The 15,896-nt window shown below is 42.7% G+C and overlaps 1 protein-coding gene and 1 non-coding gene across 3 annotated transcripts; both read right to left on the reverse strand.

Moving 5' to 3' along the window:
* Positions 1 to 259: 259 nt before the first annotated feature.
* dtx4a (deltex 4, E3 ubiquitin ligase a) lies at positions 260 to 15,661 on the reverse strand. 2 transcript variants are annotated; one of them, XM_040009792.1, is made up of 9 exons: positions 14,548 to 15,661; positions 14,099 to 14,313; positions 11,490 to 12,684; positions 3,817 to 3,878; positions 3,514 to 3,675; positions 3,367 to 3,428; positions 2,265 to 2,585; positions 2,072 to 2,161; positions 260 to 1,985 (listed from the first exon to the last, which is right to left on the reverse strand). In XM_040009792.1, the coding sequence occupies exons 2-9, from the start codon at positions 14,304 to 14,306 to the stop codon at positions 1,755 to 1,757; spliced, it is 2,331 nt and encodes a 776-aa protein (XP_039865726.1). In that variant the 5' UTR covers positions 14,307 to 14,313; positions 14,548 to 15,661; the 3' UTR covers positions 260 to 1,754. The 2 variants fall into 2 exon arrangements, with proteins under 2 accessions (XP_039865726.1, XP_039865725.1); XM_040009791.1 differs by having other exon boundaries at positions 14,099 to 15,661.
* trnaa-cgc lies at positions 15,409 to 15,480 on the reverse strand. The gene has a single exon. It is a non-coding gene; the product is annotated as a tRNA-Ala (tRNA).
* Positions 15,662 to 15,896: the final 235 nt, after the last annotated feature.

A 15,896-nucleotide genomic window follows, 5' to 3' on the forward strand; every position in this document is an offset into this window, starting at 1 on the left:
CACTGCTAATGTTAGCAGACTCAACACAGACATTACTACTGTGCTTGGTCACACACCGGGACTGCTTCTTATCAAAAGCCACTAAAATTTAACCCCGATATCATTTGCTTTTTTGTTTTGTTTTTAATATACCTGTTTGTAATAAGTTTTTATCTTAGCAAAACAAAAGTTTAAAGAGCTACCTTCCAATAAAGTCAAATAGTCAGACTTGATCATCACTTCTTAAAAATAAAAAAATAAACCAGTTGAGGCTTCAGGCTTTCTCTTTGAACCTTAGAAAAATGTTTAATGCAAATTTATGCACATAAAACATATACATAGAATACAGTGCATACATAAAATATCATAAAGTAAAAATGCTTTTGATGTTGGCCTACATTAGTATGTTGACACATACTGCTGCATTTCTCTTTAACATAACAACCTGGTCCACAGTGGACCACTTTGGCCCAAGCTGGACCCACATCAAGATAGTGTTTTAGAACCGCGCATGGCAAAAAACAAAACATGACAAATACAACCGCTGACCACATTCTGTAGTGTGATTAGAGCATTTGAGGCTGGTGTGTATCCTACACGATAAAAGGAAAAAAATACAGTAGATACAAGCTGTTTCCTTTTGACACTAAGTAAAAAACACTGTGCAAATCTGAGCTCAGGCAGGAGGTCCAATCCTAGCTTTTGGGGAATTTACGCCTCCTAGGGGGGTAATGGATTAATCCACGATAGGGTTTCCTCTATCAGTCATTAACATTAATGCAGATACAAGAAGACATAGAAAGCTGTTAAATACACCCATGCTCTCAGGGCCAAAGGATTCAGGAATGTCAGCTTATTTCTTAAATAGAAAAATACTAAAAAAAATGATTGTTTTTAAAGAAAGGGGCTGGTAAATGGCATATAAAGTATCAGGCAAACTCTGGTACACCAGCAGCTTATCTAAACTTCCCTCCCATGTCTTTGTCTGTCAAGCCAAACCCAAAAACAATACAATGGAACACAGCATATTAAACGAAATGTGAAATTATAGTATAAAAAACATGGATTAATGGAACCGATATCATATAATATATGAAGTATTCATAACATACAAGAACACAAGTTAAAAATCAAACCTAAAAAGGAATGTAGTTCTGGAAAAGTACCACTAGAGGTCAGCAAATATCCATGCTCAGATATCCAGTCAAACATTTGGAGGATTTATCTGCTTCTGCTTGTGGACTAACACTTTAAAAACGAACCCACATTAATTTCTTAAATTTCACTTCCATTCGGTTCAGCAGCAGCAGGAGTGGTAAACACTTCATCACTTAAGAAAAACAAAATCAGTTAGTTACATTCTTGATATGAAGTCTGACAGTATAAATGACAGTTTTCGTTCCCCCCCACAAACTAACAATGACTCGTATGTGCACAGTGGTCTCAAATGTCTCACTGAGTAACATCGGCAACCTTGACACCATTACTGCATCAGGAAAGAAAATGATTCCCCACGTACGTATCAAAACTGACTCATGCAGTCGTAAGAGAAAAAAAACAAAAATTGAGTCGCAGCAAATTCTGCTGAAGCTATTTCTGTTGGGGCTTTTGTTTTATAGTCCTTCTCCATCATCTGGTGTAAAAGTTTCCTCTGTTCGTTTCGTCACACTTTGAAAAGAACTGGTCCGTCTAGCTGCGGATCCCCGTCCCAGGATTGTGTTTAAAGACTCACGTCTGGTATCTTCTTGTGTCTTCAGTGCTGTGAATGTCTCTGCTCAGTCTCTGGGTAGACACTCCTCCTCGGTGATGCCCTGAGCTTTGAGCTCTTCGAGGACATTGTCCAGGTGGCCGGGGTCGGGGTACCCGTGGCCCGTGAGGTTGGAGCCGAACTCGGTCTTGTGATGCACCTCGTTCCAGATGACCGTGTCGCTCTCACCTGTAGTGCTCGACGTACCCACAGAGAAAATGAGCCTACGATCCCACGCTACCAGAAGCAGCCTCAGAACCTGGAAAGGGTTAATAAAGAACACGTGTTAATATATGACCATCTTACCCATCTGAAATTCAAAAGAAGAGACATTTCTATGTATACCTTGCGTCCCTTCTCGCTGTCAGGAAGGTAGCAGTGTCTGGGGAACCCACGTGCAGTGAAGGGTTTGCCTGGATTTGGGTGCTCTGGGCCCTGAAGACCAGAAGAAGAACAGTTTGTCACTTCATTCAAAAAGAGACGCATTTATGCTTCTTTTGCTGCTAGCACCACATAAACACCGATATACTGAATCTACCTGGATGCCAGGAGGGATGTTGTATATGATCCGGATGGTTTTGCAGTCTGGGTGGCCAGGCAGGGAGTGTGGGATGACATGGTACTCCATCTTGCCGGGTGGCTGGTTGCCCGTCTTTACTCCGTAAATGGTCTTGCAGGTGGGACACTGCAGGCTGCCGTCCTTGTTGCCGTTATTGTACATAGCAACGAGGCACTGCAGGTGGTACTGGTGACCGCATTGTGCCAGACGACCCACCGACTCGGCCCTGGAGATGCCACCCACACCAGGACCTTTGTAGCCCGATGGTCCGGGCAAGGCCTCCATACAGATGGTGCAATCCTGACATAGAAAGATAAAGGACAGTTTGAGTTCTGTCCACTGCAGAAAGATTTTCAAATTATCAGCACGTGCCACATCATGCTGTTTGAGATAATACCGGTATTTTATGTTATCAGATATCTGTAATCCAGCGACTCCAGACATTGGAGTGCTTACGTTTGACTTGCGCTGTGTCACTACTACTGCACTACAATAAATGCTGCTCCCTGCAAGCTGCAATTAAAGGTAAAATGTTATTCAGGTATTTTTCCCTATATCATCAGAAATATCGTTGTCACAAATTTCCCTAAAATATCACGACACAATGTTGAGGCTACACTGCGCAGCTCTTTTTTAATGTTTGATCACCTCCCAACAACTTTCAGCACGTGTCATGGCTTTGAGCAGCATTAGTACGCCTTCTACACTTCTACCACGTAAAAATATGGACACCAAAACAACTCTACTATGTAATTTGCTCCTGAAACTGAGAATAGTGCAGATGTGGTTATTTTCCCTCCCACCTTTTTCAGTTATATAATCAGGAGTATAAGTCCTGAGCCTCAAAGAGAGAAATTTGGCCCAATATTTTAAGTTTTTGCTGTATTTTGCTCTGAAAGTATTTTAAAAGTTATTAAGAATGAATCCCATCAAAGTCCAACATCATTTTACTGGTCATTATTGTCCCAAACACAGGCTCTGTTCTATACGTTAGATTTCTAAGAGATGTTGCTGGAAGCTATGACGTGTCCATCATAAATAGACTTGCTAGCTAAATGCCCTCCATAGGGAGAGAACTCACCTCCTCTGGGGGGTTTCGCACTTTCTGGAGGTAGCGCTTCACCACTTCCTCTGGAGTCTTGCCTACAGACAGAAACACAAAATTCAGTGAGAATTTCATTATAGTCACAAAGCACATTTGCTCTTCTTCAAATCACAACTAGCTCACCTTTCCGGGCCTGTTTCTTTGTGGTCTTGCGACAGCAGTGGCCCAACCCCGGGACAGGTTTGAGGTCGCTCTTGCTGACAGGTGGAGGATGAAGCACCAGCTTGGGAGGGCGGGTCAGGCAGACAGGAAGCCCTGCTGCGCTCATCAAGATGCCTGTTATACCTGAATATAGCCAGAAGAGGGGGCATGAGACATACTACTCATACATTCCTATTACATACACAAAGCTGGATGAGCTCTTGTGTTATGAGAATGATCCAGTCTAAATCATCTGGATTGATTCAGGTAGTTGGCATAGGTTACCTGCCAGTGCAGGATGTACAGGACTGGATCCATTCAGGTTCTTCACTGGAACTGTTGGCACTCTGCAACAAGGAAAACAAAGCTGTATGAATCTACTGATGGCTGACACAGGCCAGGTCACCTCCACGCAGACTGAAGAAATCTGATGAGTCACCTGTGAACAGGTGCAGTTAGATACAGCAGATGCTCGCCTCCACCTTACTTAGTGTCAGCAGGTTAAGGAGCTTTTGCCGAGTCAAGTGGAGAAACAAACACGGATTGACATGCTGCCCTATAATTGCCACATATGTTTGGGATTAAATGGCAGCACCAGAGCCTTGGCTGCTTTATTTTCTCAGTAACAATACTTGTAATATCCCAGGGTCGGTGATCACAAAATTATAAACACTTTAAGCTAAAATCCATCAACTCCAACAAAAGCAGCTTTGATTTTTATACAAGGAGGTGACATGATTGTTCATTTTAACCTCCAGTTTTTGTTCAAGATATTTAAAAATGCTGTTTAGTATGTCAAATTTGTTATGAACATATTGAAATGCTACAGTAACTTTAAGCACAGCTGTAATGTGTATAGCACACAGGGAGAGTCACGGCTGTGTCTGACCCATCAGACGAGCGTACTTACGGTCTGCCACTTTTGATAACAGTCATCGCTCTTGCTCGAAAGTGCCAAAAACCACAGATACGAGTCAAAAATATTCCAGCAGCGATATGCAGATGATACGTTTTTTAAGCTTCCGCTCCACTGGTTTCTCACTCTTCTGTTCTTTAGTGTGTCAGTGTGTCTGCCCCCGTCTCCCTCTTCCTCTGCCTGTGTGCCGGTGTTAGATCGCTCTCCTCTTTTATAGGCCTAATCCACCTGTTTCCATCTGGTGGCTAAACTCTGGTTGTAGGCCAGAGATTCGTTACAGCAGGGATTACCTGTCAGATGCTACATCACACTGCCAGGCTGTCATAAGGCAGCACCAGGTTGGTGACTGTACGAGTTACAATATGGCGATACAAAAGAATCCCTCTGACTTTAAAAAGCTGATTTAGTACTCTGATGTCGTTAGTGAATCAACATGTACTAAATCTGAAAATCACAAACATAACTGAGACCAGCCCGTCCGGCACCAACTACCACACCATGATCAAAGTCACTTAAATTATCTTTCCTCCTGATTCTGACGCTCAGTTTGAAGTTCAGCAGGTCGCTTTGACCACAGCAAAATAGACATGCATGTTAGGGTGACTGGTTTACATGTGGGGTAAACACAGCAGATATAGAGTGTAAAATAAAGGACTCTGTGTATGACTGAAAATGTGGTTTCTAGTCTAAAGTGTTTCGAGTAAGACTACAAAAGCAAACATAAGGCCCTGGTTCTAGAATTGGCCTAGTAAAGACTCCAATCCGGCCGGCTGGATATATGAAGGAGGGCATACATTTTGGATTTTTAACTGTACTTTTAAGTTTTAAAGCTTTTCCTGCTGATAAAAAACCTCCCCCACAGCCATTCATACTACACCAAAGTAGTCAAGTGAGTGTAAACAATCAAGTGACAGACAAGTTCCTGTTTCTCATCATCTATTTCATCTATTAGAGATTTCAAAGATTTTTTTTTTCAATCAACAAAAACTTTGTTTTATAAATACAGGACAGTCTGGGCAGAACGTTTTCTGTAATTATACTCCTTTATCACGTAGAAAAACTGAGAGTACTTTTATTTCTCTTTGTATAAGTTGATTGTGTTTTTGGTAGTCATCAAATTCAAAATGCATTTCTAGAGCTGAAGATAAATGACTGATACTTTCTTCACTTATTATAGATTCATATGTCTTATTTGTGATCATGACTTAGCTTTGGACAGAGCTTTAAATAGATGCGATGACAAATCTGGGAGTCATTTTAACATATGCAGAATTGAACCTGCTTATCTTGAAGTCACTAAAGAAAAATTGAGCTTTTGAGGAACAGTGACTCCTGTGTGACTAGAAGAGCTCAGACTATTCTACAGTTAATAGAATACATAATAAAATGTAAAAAAGAAAGAAAAAACCCTGTAATTTCCCTCAATAAGTAAATGATGTGACGATGGCATGGAAAACCTCACAGTAAGGAATTACTGGACTGTTCAGGTTCCTGTACTGGTCAACCTGATTACAACAACAACAACAACAACAACAACCTTTATTTATAGAGCACATTAAAAGCCTTAGGCATACCAAAGTGCTTTACAAAAAAACAATAAAATAATACAGTTAAGAGCATTAATGTCAATGATTACACGGTGCTGTGGCTCTATATTTGTTTGTTTACCAACAAAGTGTCCTAGCTGTGGTATTAACTCCGTCTGAGCATGCTCCTTACGTGACTAAGAAAACGTTCAGCCGACCGACTCGATCTCTAACGGGTAAATGTTGACTGGCATTTTATTTGTGTGTCCGGCGGGAATAAGTGAGCAGTATGAGGTGGAAGAAAAGTGGAGAAAGGTTAAGAAAACAAGCCGGGGCGTGTCGGCCAGTCACGTTTCTCTGATCTCGGTTAAGCTATCGGCATTAGAGCGGAGTCCATCTGGAGCGCTGGATGATGGAAACGCACAAGCCACCGCATATGGCAACACAAGCTCACACCCTGAATCAAATCTAATAAACAAATTGGTTGGTTGAAACTTGAAGCAGAAGTAAATCCAGTCATCGGGCTCGAATGATGACGGGTTACTTTTTATGGAGACAAGCATAGGCAGTGCAGAAAAAGCAGGTGCGCCGACCAATGGAAACTCTCGTCACTGTGATGCATCTGTGACGCTGAAGACCCCCGACACGCTAACGCCTCACTTACAAACCATCTGCTCAATTTCACTGCAGGCAAACTCTCAACAACAGCTCATCAATCCATCTACTAAAGGAAATTCTTTTACATAACAAACTTACATAGTACTATTTTTTAACTAAACCGCATAAATGCTACAATATTTTTGTTTTTTCAGCAGACTGTTTAAATCCAGTATGAGAGTTCTTTAACATCTTCTGGTACCACACTTCCTCAATTTGTCATCATGGTTTTTTTTGCTACAGTTTGTATGTACATGTGTCTTGTGCTTCCTTTGCTACTGCAGCATGTGCTCATCTTTTGTGGTCTTAAAGAAATTCTACTTGATCCTCTTCAGAAAGTAAAAGCGAGCTGCTTGGTTAAATTCACTGCAGCTTGAATTCTTCTTAGATTTGAATAATTAAAGCTCAACACATAAATATTTTGGACCCATTGACAGCAAAAGAGGATATGTGCAAGGCAAAAAGTCGTCAGTGTAGTGATAACCCACATACCTTTTCACGCTGGCTCCAAAAGGGAGAACAGCCCAGAGACTTCCATGTTAATGTTTTACCAGCTTTAGTACAGGAATGTTTACTAGTTGTTACAAAGAAATTGTTTGGGCAACTCTATTTAATCTTCCTCTTCATAACACACTCTCAGAAGGCCCCAGTCATACCTGTCACTAGGGAAAATGTATTGGCCAACCAGCTGGTGGGGGATTGCTGCAGGTTGCTCATTGTCACTCAGTGAAATTGGTTGAAGAGTGCAATGCAAACCAGAAATGGAAAAATGTGCCTTTGGAAAGGTGCTGGTTTCAGCTGCAGTCAACATCTTTCAGTCAATGAATTTGGTGTCTTAGATGCAAACTATAAGTGACCGTGGCAATCTGCTTGCAACCAATGCAACTGCAAGGATGGTTTTGGTGCAACACACTCATTGCAACTGTTTCACGCAGCAAGCATTCAGTAACCAGTCACATTTTTCAATATATATTTTTCCCTAGCAGCCAAAAGTTGCCAAGGCGCTCACTGACTGGTCGCTAGGTCTGTGTGACTAACCACTAAACTGTATAAGTGCAACAGATGGATGGTGACACTGGCGGCTTTTTGCTAAGCGTCATTTCAGCTAAACTGAGTCACTGAACTGGTATCTCAAGTGCATTTGTAGAGAAATTTTAATGCAGTTATCTGAAAATAGTAGCTAATCATACTAACAGAAATTCCAGTAAGTCTGTAGTCAAGTCTTAATAAGTGAACTTCTATCTTATTACTAACTCATTACTATTTAGCAGGTTATCTGTTTCTGTGCATTACACCTTTACAGTTCACCATCCTTTGGGTCACCTCTGCCACAAAAAGAAAAATACGAATAAAGGAAAACATTATTGATGGGGCCAACACGCTACAATTAAGACTTCAAAACTGGAAGTCTGACTATATACAAGTCTGGAAAATATCCTCTTACATGATTTTATTATCATTATCATTTTGTACATGGGCATGATTTAGAGTGTGGTTACTCTGTGACTGAAAATTTACTACTATAAGCCCATGTTTCATATACAGCCTGGTTGACAGTTTACTCTATATAATGAATGCAACTTTAAAATTAACTGAGGACCGTGGCGCCGAGTAGTGTCAAATAGTAACAGTTTAAGTTTTTGAAAGATAAGAAAAATTACAATTTGAAATAATTTCTGTTAAGACTTTACCCTAATCCCCCAGCAGAATTCATTTTGCTAAAAATAATTACATGTAATTTCCTTCTGTGAATAACATCATTGCACAGCAGGTGAAAGGTCCCACTGGAAGGTGAAGCAGCAATTCAATGATGTTAAATGCCTCACAGGGGCAATAACTCCTGATTGTTGTACTTTCTTAATTACTTACTTTTTAAAAAGGGTGAACTTAATTATCCACACATTTCAATGGATTTAAATAATGACTGGTTTCAGCGGGTTTAAAACAGTTTGGATGTGACCGCGCTTGTGTTGCATGGATATGGGGATAAAGCAGCGAGCAGGCTGGCAGGATCAGAGCGATTCTGAATCGGTGACGTCGGTGGTTTTACCGCAGCAGCAGGTGTGTGACCATCTGCTGGACTCTCACCTGATATGTTTAAAGAATTGCTCTGTCATGCAGCTCACCTGACACAAAATGCAGAGATTAACGAGGCAGAAATATTAATCCTGCTGTGATTGGTGTTAATCTGAGGCTTAGCTGGTGTAGAAACTGGTGTTTCACTGAGGTTGTTTCAGTTAATGCCAGGATTCAGACAGTTGGGTCACCGTGCTGGGGCACGAATGGATTAGGTGACATGGAAATTATTTTTCAGTGTATGGTTATGTGTCTAATGTTTGGAACTAGAAACTAGGTCTATGCAGAGCAGTATGCACGCATGCATTTTCTCTGCATGTCTGCAGTTTTATATATAAAACAGCTACCTCAGTCACAGTGAACGCCACAAACAACTCCAGCTGCAAACTAAACACAACAACTGTGTTTTAAAAAAAAAAACAAATTCTAGTTACACAGCAAGAACAGTGCACCTCCATCTGACCATGACCAGACATCCAACTAACCAGCGCCTTCTGGCTCCGACACGTGGATACTGCGACTTCCTTCATTAATCCTCATGCACTCAGTTCGTCAACACCGGAAGATCACGCGGTCATAAAGCGACACTCTGATAAAGAGTTTCAAAATTCTCTGTTACATCAAACCCTTCTCCCTAATAAAAGGAGATCTTTTTGAAGGTTATAGCAGGTAAAAACATCTCGTATTCCAACTCAAATCACAGCAATCACATGGCAGGAACTGGATGAATGCGATGGATGACTGCAAAATGAGGTATATAATGTTACACTTTATAGTTTTGTTGTATATGAATTACAGCATGTTACTGTTAATTGTATGTATACTCTTTGCTGAGTGGTGCTGCAGAATATGCAGTAAAGGCAACAAGAATGCCTATTTTTAAATCCTAGTTTTTATGCCATTGATCCTCCTGATATATTGCATTCAATAGCAAATATTTAGATAAATTCCCACTGCATGGCATTTTTAGTTTAAGTTACAGCTAACACCATGCAAAAAGTTCCAGATGACATGTATAGAAATTGCTGTAGATTCATGGATTTCAGTATATTACAGGAAAACATTTGGTTGTATGTATATATCTATTTATTTTGTTTAATTTTAAACAGGAGTGCAATCAGCAGTTGGGAGCTCCTTGTCTTCAGGCAAAATACAAGGGCCTTTATTTTAATGATAACTGTGGCTGCTAGCTACCATAATTATTTTGGTCACCATGATGTTGTTTGATGCACAGTTACAGGCAGTAGAGTGACTTGACAAAACGTTACTTTCATTTTTTACTATAGAAATTTGTTTTTACAATAATTTAAAATTACGACTTTAGCTGATGTCTGTACACTAAAATGTTCCTTAGTGGAAATTTCTAAATTCTTATCAAGATTTTCAGTGACACATTTTGGACATCCCTGACTTGTTTTACAAGCATTCAAAATGTTTCTTGATGCATCTTTGAGTATCTTTACGTCACATTACACCACATCCACATTTTTTATATTTAATTGTACCAAATGGGTTTTTTTAACCATGTTATCCACACAATTCAGTAAATCTGCTTTGTGAATCAAGCTTGAACACTCTTACCAACCCATCTCTTAGAGTTAAGTACTTGCAAACTAAGTTTTTATCCATCATGAGTACATCCAGGCAGGTTCCTGGTCCTACATTCATTCTGTACTTTTAAAACAAGCTCAGACATATAGCCAGAGTCAACAACTGTCCTCAGCGACAACATTTCAGTAAATTCTGGATTTCTTACATTTTATGTTACAAAGTTTTAAAAGCTGTTTAAGTTGAGCCTGATGTTTCTTTACACATAACGAGGAAAAAAAGCTGGATCAGGTCATCATTCATTGAAAGACTAGCAACGAATACCAGAGTTCTTCTATTTAAGTGACAGATAGGAACTATTCATGACGCTGTTTTGACAACATCCTCACTTTACTTTGATTTAAGATGACACTTGTGCTACTGTGTGTTTGTAGAGCTTTACCACCATTTGCTGTTTGCGTGATTAATCTCTGGAATGTGCAAACACTTCAGAGAGCTCACTTTGTTCTCTATGAATGCCCTTCATTGTATTTCCGTGAAAGTAATTGAGCCTGGTGGACTTTGTCACAAAGATTAAAGGCTCAGAAATACTAATGAGCATCGATGTCAGACATGGTTGTTTGGGGCTGTCACGGTGTAATGACAGCCCCAAACAAATAGGAAATTGCTGTCTAAAAATGTTTTCTTTTTACATGTCTTGATGCCTGATTGGGCTTTTTTGTGTAAAGTGAACTGGCATGGGATCTTATGCCCAGAAACATTTCATGTATTTAGTATTACATAGTGTTAGTGCTTGGATCATGATTTGTAGGTACCTTTCATATCATATGAGCATTTTTATACTGCTGGTCTATCTGGAAACAATTCACATGATATACCAGGAGAGCATGCGAGGCAAAATACACCAAGGAACTGCAGGCTGTGAAAAAACGGATGTGAAATTGTTGTGACAAAAATACAAGTGCCTTAGAAAGTTATTTGTTAAATTTCCATGTACTGAAAACATGGTTTACAGGAACTTTACAACCTTTGTTTTGCTGACAGAGCATATGACAGAGAAGCTCAGAAAAACACATAAGCCTGTCATTCAGAAGTGTGGAAGGCGTGTTTAATTTCACAGCTGACGTGTTGAAGTGTGAGTGAGAGGGTTCTCATCATTGATAAGTTTTGCAGGGTACGAGCAGGTTCTGCGTACAGAGACAGGTGCTGAAACATTACAGCGTATTTCTACTCACCCAGAGGCGATAAGGGCACGCGACTGAGCCATGGCGATACGCTGCAGCGCGGGACGGCTCAGCCCTGCGAGGCTAGACCGAGGTGGCAGGGGCGCCGCGCAGGCAGCAGCCGCGGCAGCGCCGGATGAAGACACCGGACCCAGGACACGGGCAGAAGGTGATGGGGTGCAGGTGGATGTAGCTGTGGAGATGAGAGGTGGCCCTGAGGCAGGTGCTGCGGGGGCAGAACAGGAAATGGAGAGAGAGGAGACAGAGGTGGAAGGGTGAGGGGTGGAGGTGGTGGAAGATGATAGCGTAGTGGAGGGCGGGGGGGGCGGTGGCAGCGGTGGTGGGAGAGGAGGAGGTGGGGGCCTTGTGGAGGAGATGGAGAGACCAGCTGTGGCTGACCCAAGAAGGGAAAGAGAATGGGTGAAGCCTCCTCCGTAGCCAAGGCTCGTAGTGCCAACGCTGCTAGCACCAACCATGCTCATACCTCCTGCACCTCCCATACCACCTATGTTGAATCCACCTGTCGCCCCAACCATGGATGTCCTGTGGGGGGAAAGCGACCTCGACAGGGTTGGAGGCCGAGGGAGGGTTAGTGAATAAGAGCCTCCTGGGATGGGGAGGCTGCTTAGTTTGGGACTTGGTGGTTTAGTCTGTGGTGGTCTTCGACCGAGAGTGTGAGCGGTCGACATAGTGCCTGCTTTGACACTTAGCACCAGCATACACTGCTGACAGGCGCATGGCTGTCCCAAGGAAGTGATGGCTGAAGCCGGGAGCGCCCCGCTGGGGTACGCACTCCCGTTTCCAGTCCCACTGCTGCTCATCCGGATCCCCATGCCCACTCCAGATACATCAACACCTAGAAGTCCTCCGTGTCCAGGCATGGACGTTGGCCCCCAGGCATGGTGAGACTTGGGTAGTGGCCCAGATACCAGCGGGTAAGCCAGATCAGAACGGCGCTGGATGCGTCTGCAGCGCTGCGTTTGCCCATTGATTTGGGTCATACTTTCGAAGTCAATGAGGTAGCAGAAACCCAGCGGCGCCAGGTCCAGCCAGGGCTGCTGACGGTCGCGCGCTGCCTGGATTGCAATGCCCACCTCAGTGTCGTATGCCGTCCAGCTGCCAGCGTCGTTCTCCCACTCCCACAACCAGCCCTGGCCTGGCGCTGATGTGGGGTCGTAGAAGCTGCGTCGCACCGGTCTTAGGGTACCTAAAGAACACACCACAATAGACTGAATTACTGAACAGTAAACTATATTAGTATACATTAAAAAGAAGACTTGTACTGTGAATATGAAGTTCTGTAGCGACTTTTCACTGAGTCTGCTCAACATGACGCCAGGCGATGAGAAGTAGACGCGAGACGAGGAATGCGACTGCACTACAATTTGCTGCGGACAAGTAGATTACAACCATAACAAATTCTACATGTCTGTGTTTGCTTGCTAAGAATTTGGGCAAACAGGTTGCCCCTGGTAACAGCACATGGTGTTCTGAATTCCGATTGGCTGGCAGCCTTGATCCGACCCAAAGCTGACTGTGTTTGCTTTCCCTGGGTGTCTAGAGAAACTCCACAGAGTCTCTATACTGTAAAAGCTCCCCACATCAAATCCCGGCTTCCGATAGCACTGCATACGTTGCGTTAAGAAGGATGCTTCACACTTGAGCCTCTTCACTGGCAACAATAACAGGGAAAAACAGAAAACCGTACAAATTCTGTGAAATAACACTTTTTGCAACTGTGACTCTGGAGCTTTAACATTGCACACTACTAATGAACACACAAAACATAAAGCACTGTTGAGCACATGAGGCCTGCCACGCACAGACGCATAATAATATGGGCTCGTTCACGAATTCTGCTCCTGTCAACCCCATTTTTTTCAGTGTCCTCACACTCCTGAAATTCCTCTCCTCCTCTCTTGCTGCTACTGCTTTTCTTCCTCAGACTGGGGCACCCTGCCTGTCTCCCTCATTTCAGCCTGGTTTCGGGTTTAGAAAATAAACCAGACAAAAGCTTTTATCAGCCAGCGCTGAGAAAAGGCCAATGTTGGGGTGTCTGCCAAAAAGAGGGGAAAAAAAGGGGGGGGGGGGTCTGACAATCCCCTTCTTTGTCTTATACCACCCTGCCTGGTTTGCTCGGTGAAGTTGTGGCAGATCACCGCTTGTGTCTCCTGGAAGACAATACCGAGGGCCGTGTTTTGCAATGAAAACCTTCCCATGCATGGGCAAGCACACACTTCCTGCCAGGAATGACTCACTTCAGAGCTGACACCTTTCAAAATCCAACCTCTTCAATGCTGGAGTGCACAAATCTAGGGGCCGTGTGGAAGGGGGGGGGTCACTGAACTGGTGAAGCTGGCAATTCAATGATTTGAGATTTTAAGATGAAAATGATTCAATTTATGTCACTGAGTGAGATCTTTAGACCACAGCAGCTCACTAAACCCATCAGCTTCTGCAGGATGATTACCAATAACAACCCGCCAGCATAAGAAAAAAAGGCCTCCACCTCAGGCTCAGCTTCAGCATTAAACCCCCCCACCACCACCACCGCTCTCTCTCTCTCTCTCTCTCTCAAACACACCCTCCCTCTCGCCCCTCTCCCCCCTCCCGTTTCTCACCTGTGTCCTGTCGGAACTGGTGCATGGAATGCAAATCGATGATGTAGGGCGAGAGGCGAGAGTCCACCTGGCCGAGGACGACACTACCACAGCGCGGGTCGCTCCGGATGACTGCCTCGATGTGATGACAGACAGCCGGGCTGTAGGGCCGCCAGCGTCCGTGCTCGTTCAGCCATTCCCATACCACTACGGCGGATGCTAGTAACATCCTACTCCTGAAAAGACAGAAAAACAAAAACAAAAACAAAAAATGACAATACCGAGGCACAAATGAAGGAGAAGCCGGGGCGACGGGTGTTTAAAGGTACCCCGCTGATGCCTCTCCGCCGCGCAGCCCTGCGCACAGCGGCGCTGCATCCATCTTGGACAGTTTGCAACCCAGATGTGTTTTCAGTGCTATCTGTGCTTCTAAGTGCATCTTTCGGGATGACAGCACATGCAATCCGTACCTTCCATGTTTGTAGTTTCGGAGGTGCAGCAATTATTAGGTCCTTTTATTGCACGGGGGAGATACAGAGCGTTTCGTGGAAGCAAAGACAGAACAGAAGCCTTCCAGGATGGTTGCATTTTACTCCCTATGCAGATGAGTGACGTCTACCGAAATCAATTCTCAGCCACAGTCAAGTTTGGGTGAGAGGAGAAAATGCAACTTGGATGCTCACGGTGGTGCGGCGGTGGTGAACTAGGTTACTGTCATGAACCGACTTTCATAGTAAACTGTAAGATTTTTTTTTTTTTTTTAAATATAATCAGACCAAAAACGGAGGATTCTTTTTTAAAAACAGATTTTTAATATTTACCCCGTTAAATCGTCTCCTCCTGTAAAAACAAACAAACAACAACACTGCTTTGTAGAGTAGTTTGTTTAGTTGTTTGTTTTGATCCACCAATATCACTGTAAGAATGAGGTAAAATCCCGTGTCCGTGTTACATAATCGCTCTAATAAATTTTCGGTACACTAAGTTTGGAGTTAGCTTTACTTATTGGCTCATCCAAAATGCCTCCATCGACCAGCTCTCACTTAACTATCAGGTACTGGACGGGTGAAAATAAATCTTTGACGCTCGCGTGTATGAACACCCCCACGCCTCCAAGGCATCCACCGTCCAATCACATTCGAGCACGGGCTGCTTTGGGCCAATCGCAAACCTACCTCACCTCGCGCACACATTGAGGTGACGGTGTTTGGGATATACTTATGCCGTATTGCTTTAAAATTTTTACTTCTTCTTCTGTGACTTCTGTGACAATATTGCACTTTATAACATTTACAACTTATACGGAAATAAAAGTTGAAAAAAAAAATCTTTGGAGATGCCGGGGATTGAACCCGGGACCTCATACATGCGAAGCATGCGCTCTACCACTGAGCTACATCCCCATTGGCTGAATAGACAACAAGGAGAGGATTTATCTGTAACTCATGGCTGTACCGCTATTGTGGCTGATTTTGGTGTAATTACGACATTAATATTGAAAGTTATATTGTTATTCATATGTATTTGCTCCGGTTAATGCATACAACAGGAAACTTGTGGCTTACCGCTAGCATGTTTTTTCTCTAAAACCCTAAAAACATAAAACACGGAAGAATTTTAGCTTCGTCATGCTATGATCACGCTATGTACACATGCTTCCGCTGATAGCATTACTACACGTTTTATATATTTTTAAAGTATACAATTCATTCGTATTTTCAGTATGTGGTTTATTAAATTTTCAACCATTTACACACCATATAAAATGTATGTTGACTTAAAGTTTGATCGGTTACATTCACTTGTTTTCAATAAAACA

This window comes from Simochromis diagramma, unplaced genomic scaffold (genome assembly GCF_900408965.1).
Source record: "Simochromis diagramma unplaced genomic scaffold, fSimDia1.1 OVJJ01000274.1, whole genome shotgun sequence".
Taxonomy (NCBI): Eukaryota; Metazoa; Chordata; class Actinopteri; order Cichliformes; family Cichlidae; genus Simochromis; species Simochromis diagramma.

Excerpts from the sequence above, each read along its gene's own strand:
- dtx4a (XM_040009792.1), bottom strand. The coding sequence starts at position 14,306 with ATGTTACTAGCATCCGCCGTAGTGGTATGGGAATGGCTGAACGAGCAC. Across the intron at positions 3,676-3,816 it reads TGTACATCCTGCACTGGCAG|GTATAACAGGCATCTTGATG; the intron begins GTAACCTATGCC and ends GGCTATATTCAG. Across the intron at positions 2,586-3,366 it reads TGCGAAACCCCCCAGAGGAG|GATTGCACCATCTGTATGGA; the intron begins GTGAGTTCTCTC and ends TTTCTATGTCAG.